Source organism: Petromyzon marinus, chromosome 33 (assembly GCF_048934315.1).
Source record: "Petromyzon marinus isolate PM22_M1 ecotype Great Lakes invasive population chromosome 33, UKy_Petmar_22M1.pri1.0, whole genome shotgun sequence".
In the NCBI taxonomy this organism is placed as follows: Eukaryota; Metazoa; Chordata; class Hyperoartia; order Petromyzontiformes; family Petromyzontidae; genus Petromyzon; species Petromyzon marinus.
The window spans coordinates 8,063,604-8,075,490 of record NC_133699.1 but is presented as its reverse complement, the minus strand read 5'-3'; the positions used below and the strand labels follow the sequence as shown (position 1 = coordinate 8,075,490).

The 11,887-nt window shown below is 42.4% G+C and overlaps 1 protein-coding gene across 1 annotated transcript; it reads right to left on the bottom strand.

Moving 5' to 3' along the window:
* Window positions 1-2,311: 2,311 nt before the first annotated feature.
* LOC142929686 (ubiquitin carboxyl-terminal hydrolase 36-like) lies at window positions 2,312-9,098 on the bottom strand. The gene is made up of 12 exons (XM_076071389.1): window positions 9,090-9,098; window positions 7,218-7,416; window positions 6,623-6,820; window positions 6,374-6,484; window positions 5,936-6,038; window positions 5,298-5,365; window positions 4,194-4,264; window positions 3,958-4,031; window positions 3,730-3,838; window positions 3,180-3,323; window positions 2,588-2,688; window positions 2,312-2,324 (listed from the first exon to the last, which is right to left on the bottom strand). Exons 1-12 carry the CDS (start codon window positions 9,096-9,098, stop codon window positions 2,312-2,314), a joined length of 1,200 nt encoding a protein of 399 aa, XP_075927504.1.
* Window positions 9,099-11,887: the final 2,789 nt, after the last annotated feature.

The following is an 11,887-nucleotide window of genomic DNA, read 5'->3' as shown; positions in this document are numbered from 1 at the left end:
AGCCTGCTCTAGACCAATTCCACGACCACATCAATTCCATACACCCAGCCATCAGATTTACCATGGAGGTCGAAAAAGATGGCAAACTACCCTTTCTGGATGTCTTAATTAAAAGGAGACATGATGGTTCAATGAGCCACTCTGTCTACAGAAAAGCTACCCATACAGATGCTTACTTGAAACCGGATTCCCACCACCATCCATCCCAGAAGAACTGCCTCATCAAGACTCTATACCATAGAGCCCAATGCATTTCCGACCAGGAACACATTACCAGTGAACTCAAGCACGTACACCAGGCTCTCAGGGCTAATGGCTACTCCGACTACACAATCCGCAAAGCCATCACTCCAGTCATGAAGAAGGATCCTCTTGTGGAGCCACTCAAAACCATCACCTTACCCTACATTGCAGGGGTCACTAAAAAGATCTCCAAAATCCTGAATAAACACAAGATCCAGGTCCGATTCAACACAGTACACAAAATCCGTGATTTAGTTCCATCTGTAAAAGATGCTCTTCCAGACATACAGTACCCGGGCGTTTACAAACTAAAGTGCCTCTGTGGTAGTAGCTACATTGGAGAAACCAAAAGACATATCTCGGACCGCATCCGCGAACATAAAGCAGACTTGAAACACGGTAAGACGAACTCCTCGGCCGTGGCAGATCACTGTTACAATTCAGTGGGCTCACATGACATTGACTTCTCCAAGACGGAGGTTCTTTGCAAACCAACTGGCTACCATGAGAGATTCGTTCATGAGGCCATTCACATATACAAGCACAGAGACAATTTCAACCGAGAAGATGGATTCAGGCTTAGTAACCACTGGAAAGATGTGTTAAATCATTTCTGTTCTTAATTAATTGTAATTTTACGATGACCTTCAGACCGCAGCTCTTTCGCCAGCATTGCCTCTTAATACCTCTCACACCACGGTTAATGGTATGGTTTACAACATGGAGTATACTAGGGCTTCGCAGCTGTCTCTCTCCCCCTCCTCTGTTCCGACCATGGACGAACTCGTCCGTCTGAACGGGGCCCGTAGCTATCCGTGGTACGGAAATTTGAGGGTAAGAATCCACCCATTTTTTCGCCATATAGCATTGTGATATATAACGACTTATGGTTGGTAGCTTAGCTGATTGGAGAATATAGAGTTTATTGATAACATGAAGGTAATTTATATTTTAATTTTTATTGGTTCACTATATAGTACTGTGAATAGCTCAGATGTGTAGTCATTTCTGTGACCAGTCACCAGCAAATCACCCAGTTATTTCAATGCTAAATTCGCCTAGTTAATTCAATGCTAAATTCTCCTGTTTTGATTTGTACTAAGTGCCTCGGTGAATGTGTATGCTCTGACTTCAACGTAACTATTTCTGTAGCAGTTACAAGCGAATGCCTTAATTTAGCTATTTCAATGCTAAATTCTATGCTAATTCCTTTTAACAATGGGTGCCTCTGCGGATGTGTGTGCTTTAACTTTTAACATAGCTATTTCTGTGACCAGTCACAAGCTAATCATTCAGCCTTTTCAATGCTAAATTTTATGCTAATTCCTTCGTCAAGTCCCTTTGTTCCTCTCACACAGCTTAAAAGCCGTGATCTGAACGTGGCTCTCTCACTCCAGCGCTGTCCTACCAGACAGTCTCGCTCCCTTCACCTGATGAAGGCCGCTTGTGTTGTGGCCGAAACGTCGTGAGAATATTATTGTGTTATTTTATTTTATCAATTTATTCTTTTATTCTCATTCTACGTGACTTTACCGAAAGAACCAAAGAAAATCTAAACAAATGTTTGTGAAAGTTATCCCATCATATCAGATGTTTATTAATGTCCTTCCTTTTGAGAAACCTAGACCATTATCGCTCACTAGGTGGGTTAGGATTGAAAACTAGCTACAGGCAGTCCCCGGATTATAGGGATGAAACTACAGTAATTAAAGAAAACGGTACGGGAGGCACAACTATTTCCGGCTATGGGATTTTATCTAGATTTGGGGGAAATTGTTGAGTTTCCGACATACGGAAAATTCAGGTTGCGGATCTTCCTCGGGAACCTAACGCTTCCGTAACCCGGGGATTGCCTGTAAGGAGGGAGCATCTGATATCAGTCTAAATCTCTAAGTCTCCAATGTGTCTGCTAAGGTGCGCGTGTGTGTGTATGCAGTGTGTCTCCGGCTCGTCTTCTTTCTTCCTTGAGTGTCCTTTGTGTAGTCCGAGCACTTCGGAGCTCTCTGTGTGTTCTTGATGCCACCCAGTTTGAAGACTGAGAGTCCTCGATGTCCACTGGGATGGCATTCTACTCTGGTGACCTACACATAGCACACATCATCACCACCACAATTATTCCACTGGCCAACAGGACACCACAGAAAACTGCCTGTCATTGAAACTACCTAGAGAAATGAATTGCACCGAAAATGGCTGATAACTCACGTGGTAACCACCTTCAAAATATAATTGTGGGCCGAGTAAGAGTGCGTACAACACTGTCAGACAACACTGTTTGACTTAGGGTAAATTCTCCAGTTTGAGGTTTTATGGTTTGTGAAAATACATCATGAGTACAACTTACCGCATATAGAAGAGGATGTAGGCCTGGTCTTGAAGCACTTCTGACTTGGCGACTGGCTCCACGTCAGCATCGTCCATTCTGAACCAGCTGCCATTGCTGACCTGAAGGAAAAAATACATGTACACTTAATTACGATCATTACCCAATTGCACCTGACTCATTTAAAAGCCAGCCATAGTGACAGATCATGAAAGTGGAATATTATATGGAAGTTAACACGTGTACTCATATGCTTCGTGTGTGTGTGTGTATGTATTATCATAGAGGGAAACAGTAGCGTAGCGGTTAGCACATTGCACTACGAACCCGGCAACCAGAGGTCAATTCCCGCTTACGACGTAACACCAGTGACGATTATCTCAACTGGTCGTGGGCCTCGTTCCCTCGGTCCACTCAGCCTCAAATGAACACATGGTGCAATATGTAAAAATTACCACTCAGGGGACAAAGGCGGCCGGGTGTAGTGCTGGCCACCCACCCCCGCGTGTGTCATTCTGGCTTTGACAGGTGCTCATGAACAGCACTTGCCCCAACAGTCGGGTAAGGCTATATGGGGGATATTTGTTTTTTTGTTTATCATGCAGAACATCACCTTGTTGTACGAGTAGTAGTGGCCGCTATTGGTGGTGGTCCCGTGGTGCACAATCACCGAGTAGAGTGAATAAAGTTGCGACTCTTGCACAACCTGACTAGACATGAACGGCCGTATGTCGAGTTTTTCAGGGAAGAGGAACTCCTACAAGGGATGAGGGAGGAGACAGTGATGGGCCAAGCATTAAAAGAGAGGAAAATAGGGAGCTGGCTAAGCAGGGGCAGAAGAAGGGAGCAAATTAACGTATTGGCGGTACACTGGTGCACCGTATATATAAAAAACTAAAATCACATTTTTCACGATGATATATTTTCCAGCGATTCCCAACCCATTTCAGGAAATTTTGTGGGGCTGCGTCAAAATAATTTATCGTGATCTCAAAGCAGTCGGAAGATGAGTGTCGGTTCACATTTTGATGTTCTACTGTTTTATGAGGACCGGTGTGTCATGCTGCACCGGTGTACCGCCAATACGTCCAAATGACAAAAAACGTTGAATACAAAATATATCTGAATATCAGTTTGCATTCTGTGCAGGAAGTAAAATTCACCCTGTCGATTTTGTGCCCAAACTCATCGTATCGCTTAATGGTGACGATAAGCACATTGGGCACCACGTGCAGGCTCACTCTCTTTGTTGATTTCCCCACGCGTGAGCACCTGTTCGCCAGACAATAGCAACGTTAGTTTACGGACGAGGTGCGTGTTTGATCACACACTGTATAAATGGGGATATACACGAACGTTTAAAGGTGCACGATGGAAGATTGCATACTCACATTCCACATCTGTATTCTGAAAGATTCTCGGTCTTTGTGAATTCATACAAAGCCTTCACCAGATCCAGGGATTTCTGTCAAAAGCCAAGAAAGCACAATCATGGAAAATTATTACTTTGAATAGAAATTCAGAAAATAATGAGCTAAGTGGCTCTCTGCAGTCAACTGGTTGTGGTACATAAATATAATGAATGACAAAAAAATCGACATCAGGCTGCAGCCTTCCCAATTCTTACGTTGATATTAAGAGAGATGTCAAGGCAAGAGTCCAACGTGTCTGAGATGCTGAAGCACTGCGTGCACTCAACTGTGAAAACACATAATATGAAAACATACAATATTACTGCTGCACATTGCATAATCATCAAAAGTATTCACACGTTAACTGCCTAATATCATGAAAATGTTCAAATACCACCAACCCAGATGCGACTATAATTGTTATTTAAAAACATATTTGGTGAAAGCAGCAATGGCTACTAAATACATTTATTGTTGATACTGTGTTGGTAGTGGTGCCCTAACATAAATCACAGGTACTCAACACATTCGTCAATAGCACTGCCTTACAAGGAAAAATATGCAATTGGTGACATTTTAAGGAGTGATCTTTATTCATAGCACAGAAGCCAGAAACATAGGGTGGGCTACGAGTTGGATACTGCACTGTACACCACGTGGCCTGATGAGAAATTACATTTGGCGTACAGAAACCTTTGATAAACTCTTGCGTAATAAGCATGTGAAATCTATTTCCGTATTCGGCATCTTTTCTCACTTGTGTAGTCAATGATGATCGGGATGGTCTGCTAAAATTGTCACATGAATGATGACATAAACTAATTTGTATTCAATGTTAAAGTTTAAAATGTTGCTGGCAGATTGCATGTTGGGTAGCCTCGTCGCAGCGTGGTCAAAGAAATAAGCATTAGCACAATCCAGTTAATGATGTTCGTATATTGTATTATATTTTTATTATTTTATAGTTTCCCTTCTACGTGGTGACTTCACCGAAAGAACCAAGAATATGAATCCCTGCAGTCACGAAAGCTTTAAATCAAAAGATGTTCGTATAGTTGATGCAACCCCTTTTAACCTAGAGAACTCCACAGGAATGGGAGTAGAGTGAATGATATAACTTGTAAACAATGAAAGAGAAACGGGAAAGGGAATGCATATTTTGTGCATGTGTGCTTATGTCCTTGTGTACGTGTTTTTTTTACATCTACAGAGAATATAAGGTTGCATGCGAGAGCTTGCATAGCCCAGTATGGATTGTGAAATTGGGTGAAATCACTACTTAAAGGGTGAATGTTTCCAGAAGGAGCACAGGTACCTACCTCTCGATTTCAGGTACCCCCTGAAGATCTGGTGGATCAATGTTGGGGTCTCCATGTCAATATTCAGCCTGGAAAAACACGCAATGAAACACACAGACAGCTACTCCAGAGGCAATGTCTTTACGAGATGAACACTCGGGAGAGTTACATGTTTTTCCCTACTAGTATTAACTCGCTGAAGTGGCAATGTCTTAACTACCTCGGCAGCTATACAGGTCATGGGTTTGATCCCAATGCTGACGCCTGTAAATTTGCAGTTTGCATTTACTCCCTGTGGTTGCGTGTATTTTTTTTATTCGAGCCCACCGATTTTTCCCTCCACATTTAGAAACAAGCATTTAGTGTATTTGTTAAATAATAATTAAAATAAAGTGAATACAAATGTGAATAATAAAATATACAATTAAAAAAACAAAAAACCCACTAATGTAGACTGGTTCTTAATCGGAGTGAGAGTACTGGCAGTCTATAATGTAGACTGTAGCCTGGTTTTTAAGCTTGGTGAGCGTATTGGCAGTCAATAATGTAGACTGTAGCCTGGTTATCCTGAGAACATATTTTTTTCTGAACAATCCAGGCATCCATGTGCTGGTATTGTGCAACTATTTATGGAGTTTGCTGGGGCATGCAGTACTTACTGGCTTTGGTTGAAGAGGCAGGATTGGTGCAGCGTATCTATCACGTAACTCAGAAAGACATGCGCATCTTCCTGCCTGCCAAAACACAGGTCCTCGCCGATGTCTGTGTGGAAATGGACAGAGGTCACAGATGATGTGGTCACACAGTTGCTGGCACAGTATATAGCTTATGAAGTCCCTCATCAACTAAATTGGAAGATGTGTGGGTTAATCACAGAACTGGGTATGGCTGGCAGTGTTTAGAACGAGCATCAAGAGAGTAATGCAGGACCGGAAGAACATCCGATGCATTGGAGTTGTAAAATCAGTGCTGACCAAAACGAGTAATTTTCTGTTCGATATTGTATACAAAAACTGATTCAAACTGCCCTTTCAGGAGATCTTGAGATGACCGATGTTTCAACGTCAAAGACACTTGGGAATTGTGCTGGAACTTACTTTTGAAATTGAGAACTATGTCGATGGGATTGATGGCCATGCCCCGATTCATGAAGGTGTTGAAGACGTGTTTCTCCAACAGACACATCATGCAAAACTCAGTCTGTTTGCCTGTGAAGAGGGGCAGGGGTGACACACATTGAAAATACAAACCAATCGCACAAATTGCCCAGCCGCGCACAGCCAGGTAATCTACACAACACTCGATTGTAGCTCGTCTCGAATGCAAAATATCTTTGGAGAACTCACAGGTCCATGAGTGATCGCTGTAAAGCAAAAAGTTTGCCAGCGGCGCCGTGTACGTGAGGCCCTGCAGGCTGGCATTCACGAAACACGTATTCCCGAGGTTGTTGAGCCCAGCACCCTCATGTAGATCCTCCTGCCACTTGAGAACTAAGTTGTCTGTCGCAGGTGTTGTGAATTCTAAAGATGGAATGCTGTCCTCATCTGCACACATGACATGATGGAAACACATCATTAACGTTCACAGCACTTTTATTATAACTCACAGCACTACTGAAGGGAATGGTTTACAAATTGGGTGTCTTAGCCTGTACCCGTGCTGGCATTTTTTTTGTGGTGCTGTTAGGTAGACACAATCCTCTTCACCAGCTGGCGAGATGCAAATGTATTAAATGTTTTTGAAGTGTTCAGCACTAGTAATCAGAATTGCCTGAAGAGCATCTTCAGCCTGTAAGTTTTACATCGACAGCAATGGCTAGACAACCACAGCAGCGTGACGAGATATCAAAGTGTACGTATGTGTGCACGTTGAACTTCTTTCACACCGTGCGTCGCCATCCATACTAATCGGAGGGACGGGGTCACGCCAGCAAACACTTACCTCCCGCATTAGGTTTGTGCAGCCCAGTCGTGCTGGACTCGGTCACAAAAGACACGGCGGATGGAACGGTGCTGTGTTGGATCTCCAGCCCCTTGTCATCTGCTGCTGACACCGCCGGGGGTGATGTGGATGCCTCATCCTTGACGACGATGCTGGAGATGGTGTCCGCTTCTGCCTGTTGAATACTCTTGGCCTCCTGCTACGGCAGCAGTAAAAGCAGCCTTAAGTCACAGACACGCATCGCCACTACACTGCAGCATTGCTCAAACTGCTAAGTGCGGATTCTTATTTCGAACAACATGGCAAGCCAATCTAATAATGGAGACTCTGCTTTTAGATACCAGGATCTATCTTTGTTTCCAAAGAAGTTGGACAAAAACATACTCTGTCTAAATTCTCCTTAGTGATATTCTGAAGACGTTACGTTAAAAAGATGCATGTGATATCACTTGAGCGCAAATACAGACCCATATGGACACACATTCCCAAACGGGTATACATCCCTTCATACGCCCTCCCCATTCTTGCAGTGCGTGAAATTGGAAATCATGCATATTTTAAATACTCAAATGGCTTAATGTGCTATTCATGCAACGGTTAGCAATCTGGTGTTATCGTACGGAATTTGGTGCCACAATTTCCTGGCATGTCAGTAGAAATACATCCTTCCCACCTTTATTCACCCAGCAGTATAAATAGGGACACCACAGGTAGTCGATGGACAAGCCATGTGTGTTGTGGGGTCAGGTGTGGGTGCTCCCACATTTTCCAAGATGTTTGGTGGGTGTAGAAGGTGAGTTTCCTCTCGTGCAAACCCAACCGCGAGCAATCGTATGATCAAACAATTTCAAGGCTGCACCTTTACGTGTGGACTGGTCTTCTTTGCAAGTTTTGCAACGTAAACTTTAATTTTTTACCTTAATTTTATCAATACTGATCTATACTACAGGTTTTCTTCTTGTTAGATCGTGTAAATATATAAATGTTTCGTTAAACCGGCCACAATCCGACACAGCCAATTTGTAAGGTTTACCACTTAAACAGATCGTGCCAATTCGTTACGAGTACAGCACACCGGTGTGTTGGAGAGCCAAGCCACAAAATTTACAATCCGAGTACGACGTTTCGCCGGTAATCTAACCCAAAAGAAAAAAAGAAAGGACAAAACGGTATTATGGATGATTTTGGTCACGAAAGCATACGTGATAATTGAATTTTGCCTAATCACCTACTGTGATTTATCCTCCCTCTTTGCTGCTCCTACAGCCTCCCTTACCTTAGTCAGATGATCTGCATTGCTTTCATCAGATGATGTCTCCTCATCGTCCTTCCCCACACCTCCGAGCAGCACGTTTGCCTAGGTACGGTGCGAAAGAAGTTCAACATGCATCACGACTTTAAACTGGTGTTGCAGCTTTCAAAAGACTCGAAAGGGGGCTGCCGTTTTTTTCCTCACTTTCTGACTCAAACTGTTGTTGAAGCTTTCAACAACGTGAGCCTGAAATTTTGATTTAAAGCTATCGTGACTGCAGTAACGATAAACTGCCAAATCGTTGCGCGTGGCGCCAACGGGTTTTTAAATAAATAAATAAATGGATAACATTCACCGTTTTTAAATAAATTCATGCAAACCAACACACCTGAAGACGACCGTTTGTGTTATGGTCGAAACGTCGTGATAATTTTTATTGCTTTATATATTTTATTATTTTGTTGTTTCCCTTCAACGTGACTTTACCGAAAGAACTAAGACCGTGAGCCTGCTTTATGTCGGCTTTAGCGTCATACTCTGTGGGAAGATTATCACTTGGCTCAGCGTAGTTTTTAGGTAGTTAGTACGACTTTTAAATTAATGTAGTGCTTCAGGCGTACCCTGTCCATATATATAGGTAAACCAAATGAACTTCTGAATTGATATTTTTCGTTCTCCAAATAACAAAGAAATTGTTATTGAATGTTTCTAGTTATTAGCAGACTCTGTTAGATGTACCCAGTCACCCGCTGTGATTTATCCTCCCTCTTTGTTGCTCCTACAGCCTCCCTTACCTTAGTCAGATGATCTGCATTGCTTTCATCAGATGATGATGTCTCCTCACCGTCCTTCCCCGCATCTCCGATCAGCACGTTTGCCTAGGTACGGTGCGAAAGATGTTCAACATGCATCACGACTTTCAACTGGTGTTGCAGCTTTCAAAAGACTCGAAAGAGGACTGCATCTTTTTTAATCTGATTCAACGAATCTGACTTCTGTCCATCAGATGATGATGATGTCTCCTCACTTTCAGTCTCAAACTGTTGTTGAGGCTTTCAACAACGTGAGCCTGCTTTATGTCGGCTTTAGCGTCACACTCTGTTGTAGTGCTTCAGGCGTACCCTGTCCATATATAGGTAAACCAAATGAACCTCTTAACTGCAATGTTTCGTTCTCCAAATAAAAACGAATTATTGAATGTTTCTAGTTATTAGCACAGACTCTGTTAGATGTGCCCAGTCACCCGTTGTGAGTCATCTCCCTCTCTGCAGCAGATCTTACTGCCCTTACCTTAGTCAGATCATTTTCCTTGTGTCCAACGATTGATGCCTCCTGACTCGTTGACGTTAAACTGGTGTTGCAGCTCTGAAAAACGCTCTCACTGGAACGGCTGCTCACCAGACTCGAAAGAGGGCTGCCCTTGCGAACCGTAGCAGGACTGCCCAGCGAGGTCCCAGCATAGGTGTCCTCATCATCAGAACTGCTTCGGCAACAGCAGCATAGCTTTTTGAAAAACTTTCTGAATACTTTCTTTACACCTTTCTTCATGGTGGCCATGCCACCAATGTGCCAGAGCACCGAAACTTTCCAAAATTTTTTTATCACGAGAACGCCAGAGGGCAAGTGAAGACACCTCTGCTTCCCAAGAAATCCGAAGAGCCTGTAGGATGTGACGTCACACGCCGGACTGCAGGGACGTTACAATACGACACCTTATGAGGAGTGTCACTTGACGTCACTCGCCGGACTGCAGTGACGTTTCAATAAGACACCTTATGACAAGTGTCACATGACGTCACAGACTCCCGACTACACCGACGCCACACAACTGCATTTTTAATCTTAGTTCTTTCGGTAAAGTCACGTAGAAGGGAAACAATAAAATAATAAAAACATAAAACAATAAAATTCTCACGACGTTTCCACTGCAACACAAGCAATCATCATCAGGTGTGAAAACCACAACAAGAAAATGTGATGATGATTGCTTGTGTTGCAGTCGAAACGTCGTGAGAATTTTATTGTTTTATATATATTTATTAATTTATTGTTTCCCTTCTACGTGACTTTACCGAAAGAACCAAGAATATTAATCCCTGCAGCCACGAAAGCTTTAAATCAAAATTTAACTGCATTTTCTTGTTGTGCTTTTCACACCTAATGTTGATTACTTGTGTTGCAGTCGAAACGTGATAATTTTATTGCTATATATTTATTATTTTATTGTTTCCCTTCTACGTGACTTTGCCGAAAGAACCAAGAATATGAATCCCTGCATAGTCACGAAAGCTTTAAATCAAAATTTAACTGCATTTGTTGCTCAAATAGCTTTCCTTGGTGCTAATTAACAGAGCTATTGCTTGCCTGCATTAGAAGCGTAACATCACACACAGCCCACTGTATGCGTTAGGTTTCACTTAGCATTAAACACCAGAATCCACTCTAGCAAGAATTCCATCCTGGCATGGAGGACACCTTGCGTTACATTACAGGTTTCCCAAAATTCCACTTTTATTAATTTACTCCCAATTCAAATTGTTCTGCACTTGTGACATGCTAAGCAACTAACGCTGTCTGATTGGCAACACACCTGCTCAAGCTCTGGGATAACAGGTGTGTGTTGGGCATCAGTGCTTGTCAACTTTGCTCTAATTAGTGTATTTTCTAATATTCAATAACGTATTTAATTACTCATTGAGGTTTAATGAGCTCACCTGTCTCGATTTTTGTCCAATTGTTGCAGATACGAGTCACAACACTTGATTCATGTGTAGTGATATCAATGTGAATTAAAGTGCTCTGTTACCAATAAAGTACCATTTTGACTGGAGAAGATCAATGGGTGGGGTTTGGGAATCTGAGACGGTACAATCACGAATGTTAATCAAATCTACATATATGAGGGCTTAGCCTGCTTCACGTCGGCTTCAGTCGCACAATGTAATTTTTTCAAGTATTCAGCACGGGGTTTAAATTAATGCAGCGCTTCAGGTTGACCCTGCTGAAATGTAGCTGTTGTATATGTGGGTGTGTGAAAATTGATGACAAATAATTAAAATTAAATGAAATTCGAAATTTGCATAATTAATCAAGAATTATGTTAATTCGTGTAATTATGCGTATAACTATGCTAATTAGAGAGGTGATCGTATTAATTTATACGAGTGGGTGTGGTTGTGTTAATGATAGCCTTTATGATAATCAGGTCCCCGCCTCGTTGATGAGGTGGGGTTATCAATCAGGATAACGCAATCAATCGTGTGCAGTTACCCTAGTGTCAATTCGGCCTCGTTGTCTAACTTCGTATTATTGATCAGCATAATACAATGATTCTCGCTTTAACACTCCCCGAGTGTTCATATTTTAGGTCCCATGTTCACATCGTTCGCTTTAGTTAAATGAGTGTGGATTGGTGTGT

Bases quoted from the DNA above. Each gene is read 5' to 3' on its own strand.
- LOC142929686 (XM_076071389.1), bottom strand. The intron at 6,485-6,622 runs GTGAGTTCTCCA...CCCTCTTCACAG, and splicing joins CAGCGATCACTCATGGACCT to GCAAACAGACTGAGTTTTGC. The intron at 3,324-3,729 runs GTGAATTTTACT...CATCCCTTGTAG, and splicing joins TTGGGCACAAAATCGACAGG to GAGTTCCTCTTCCCTGAAAA.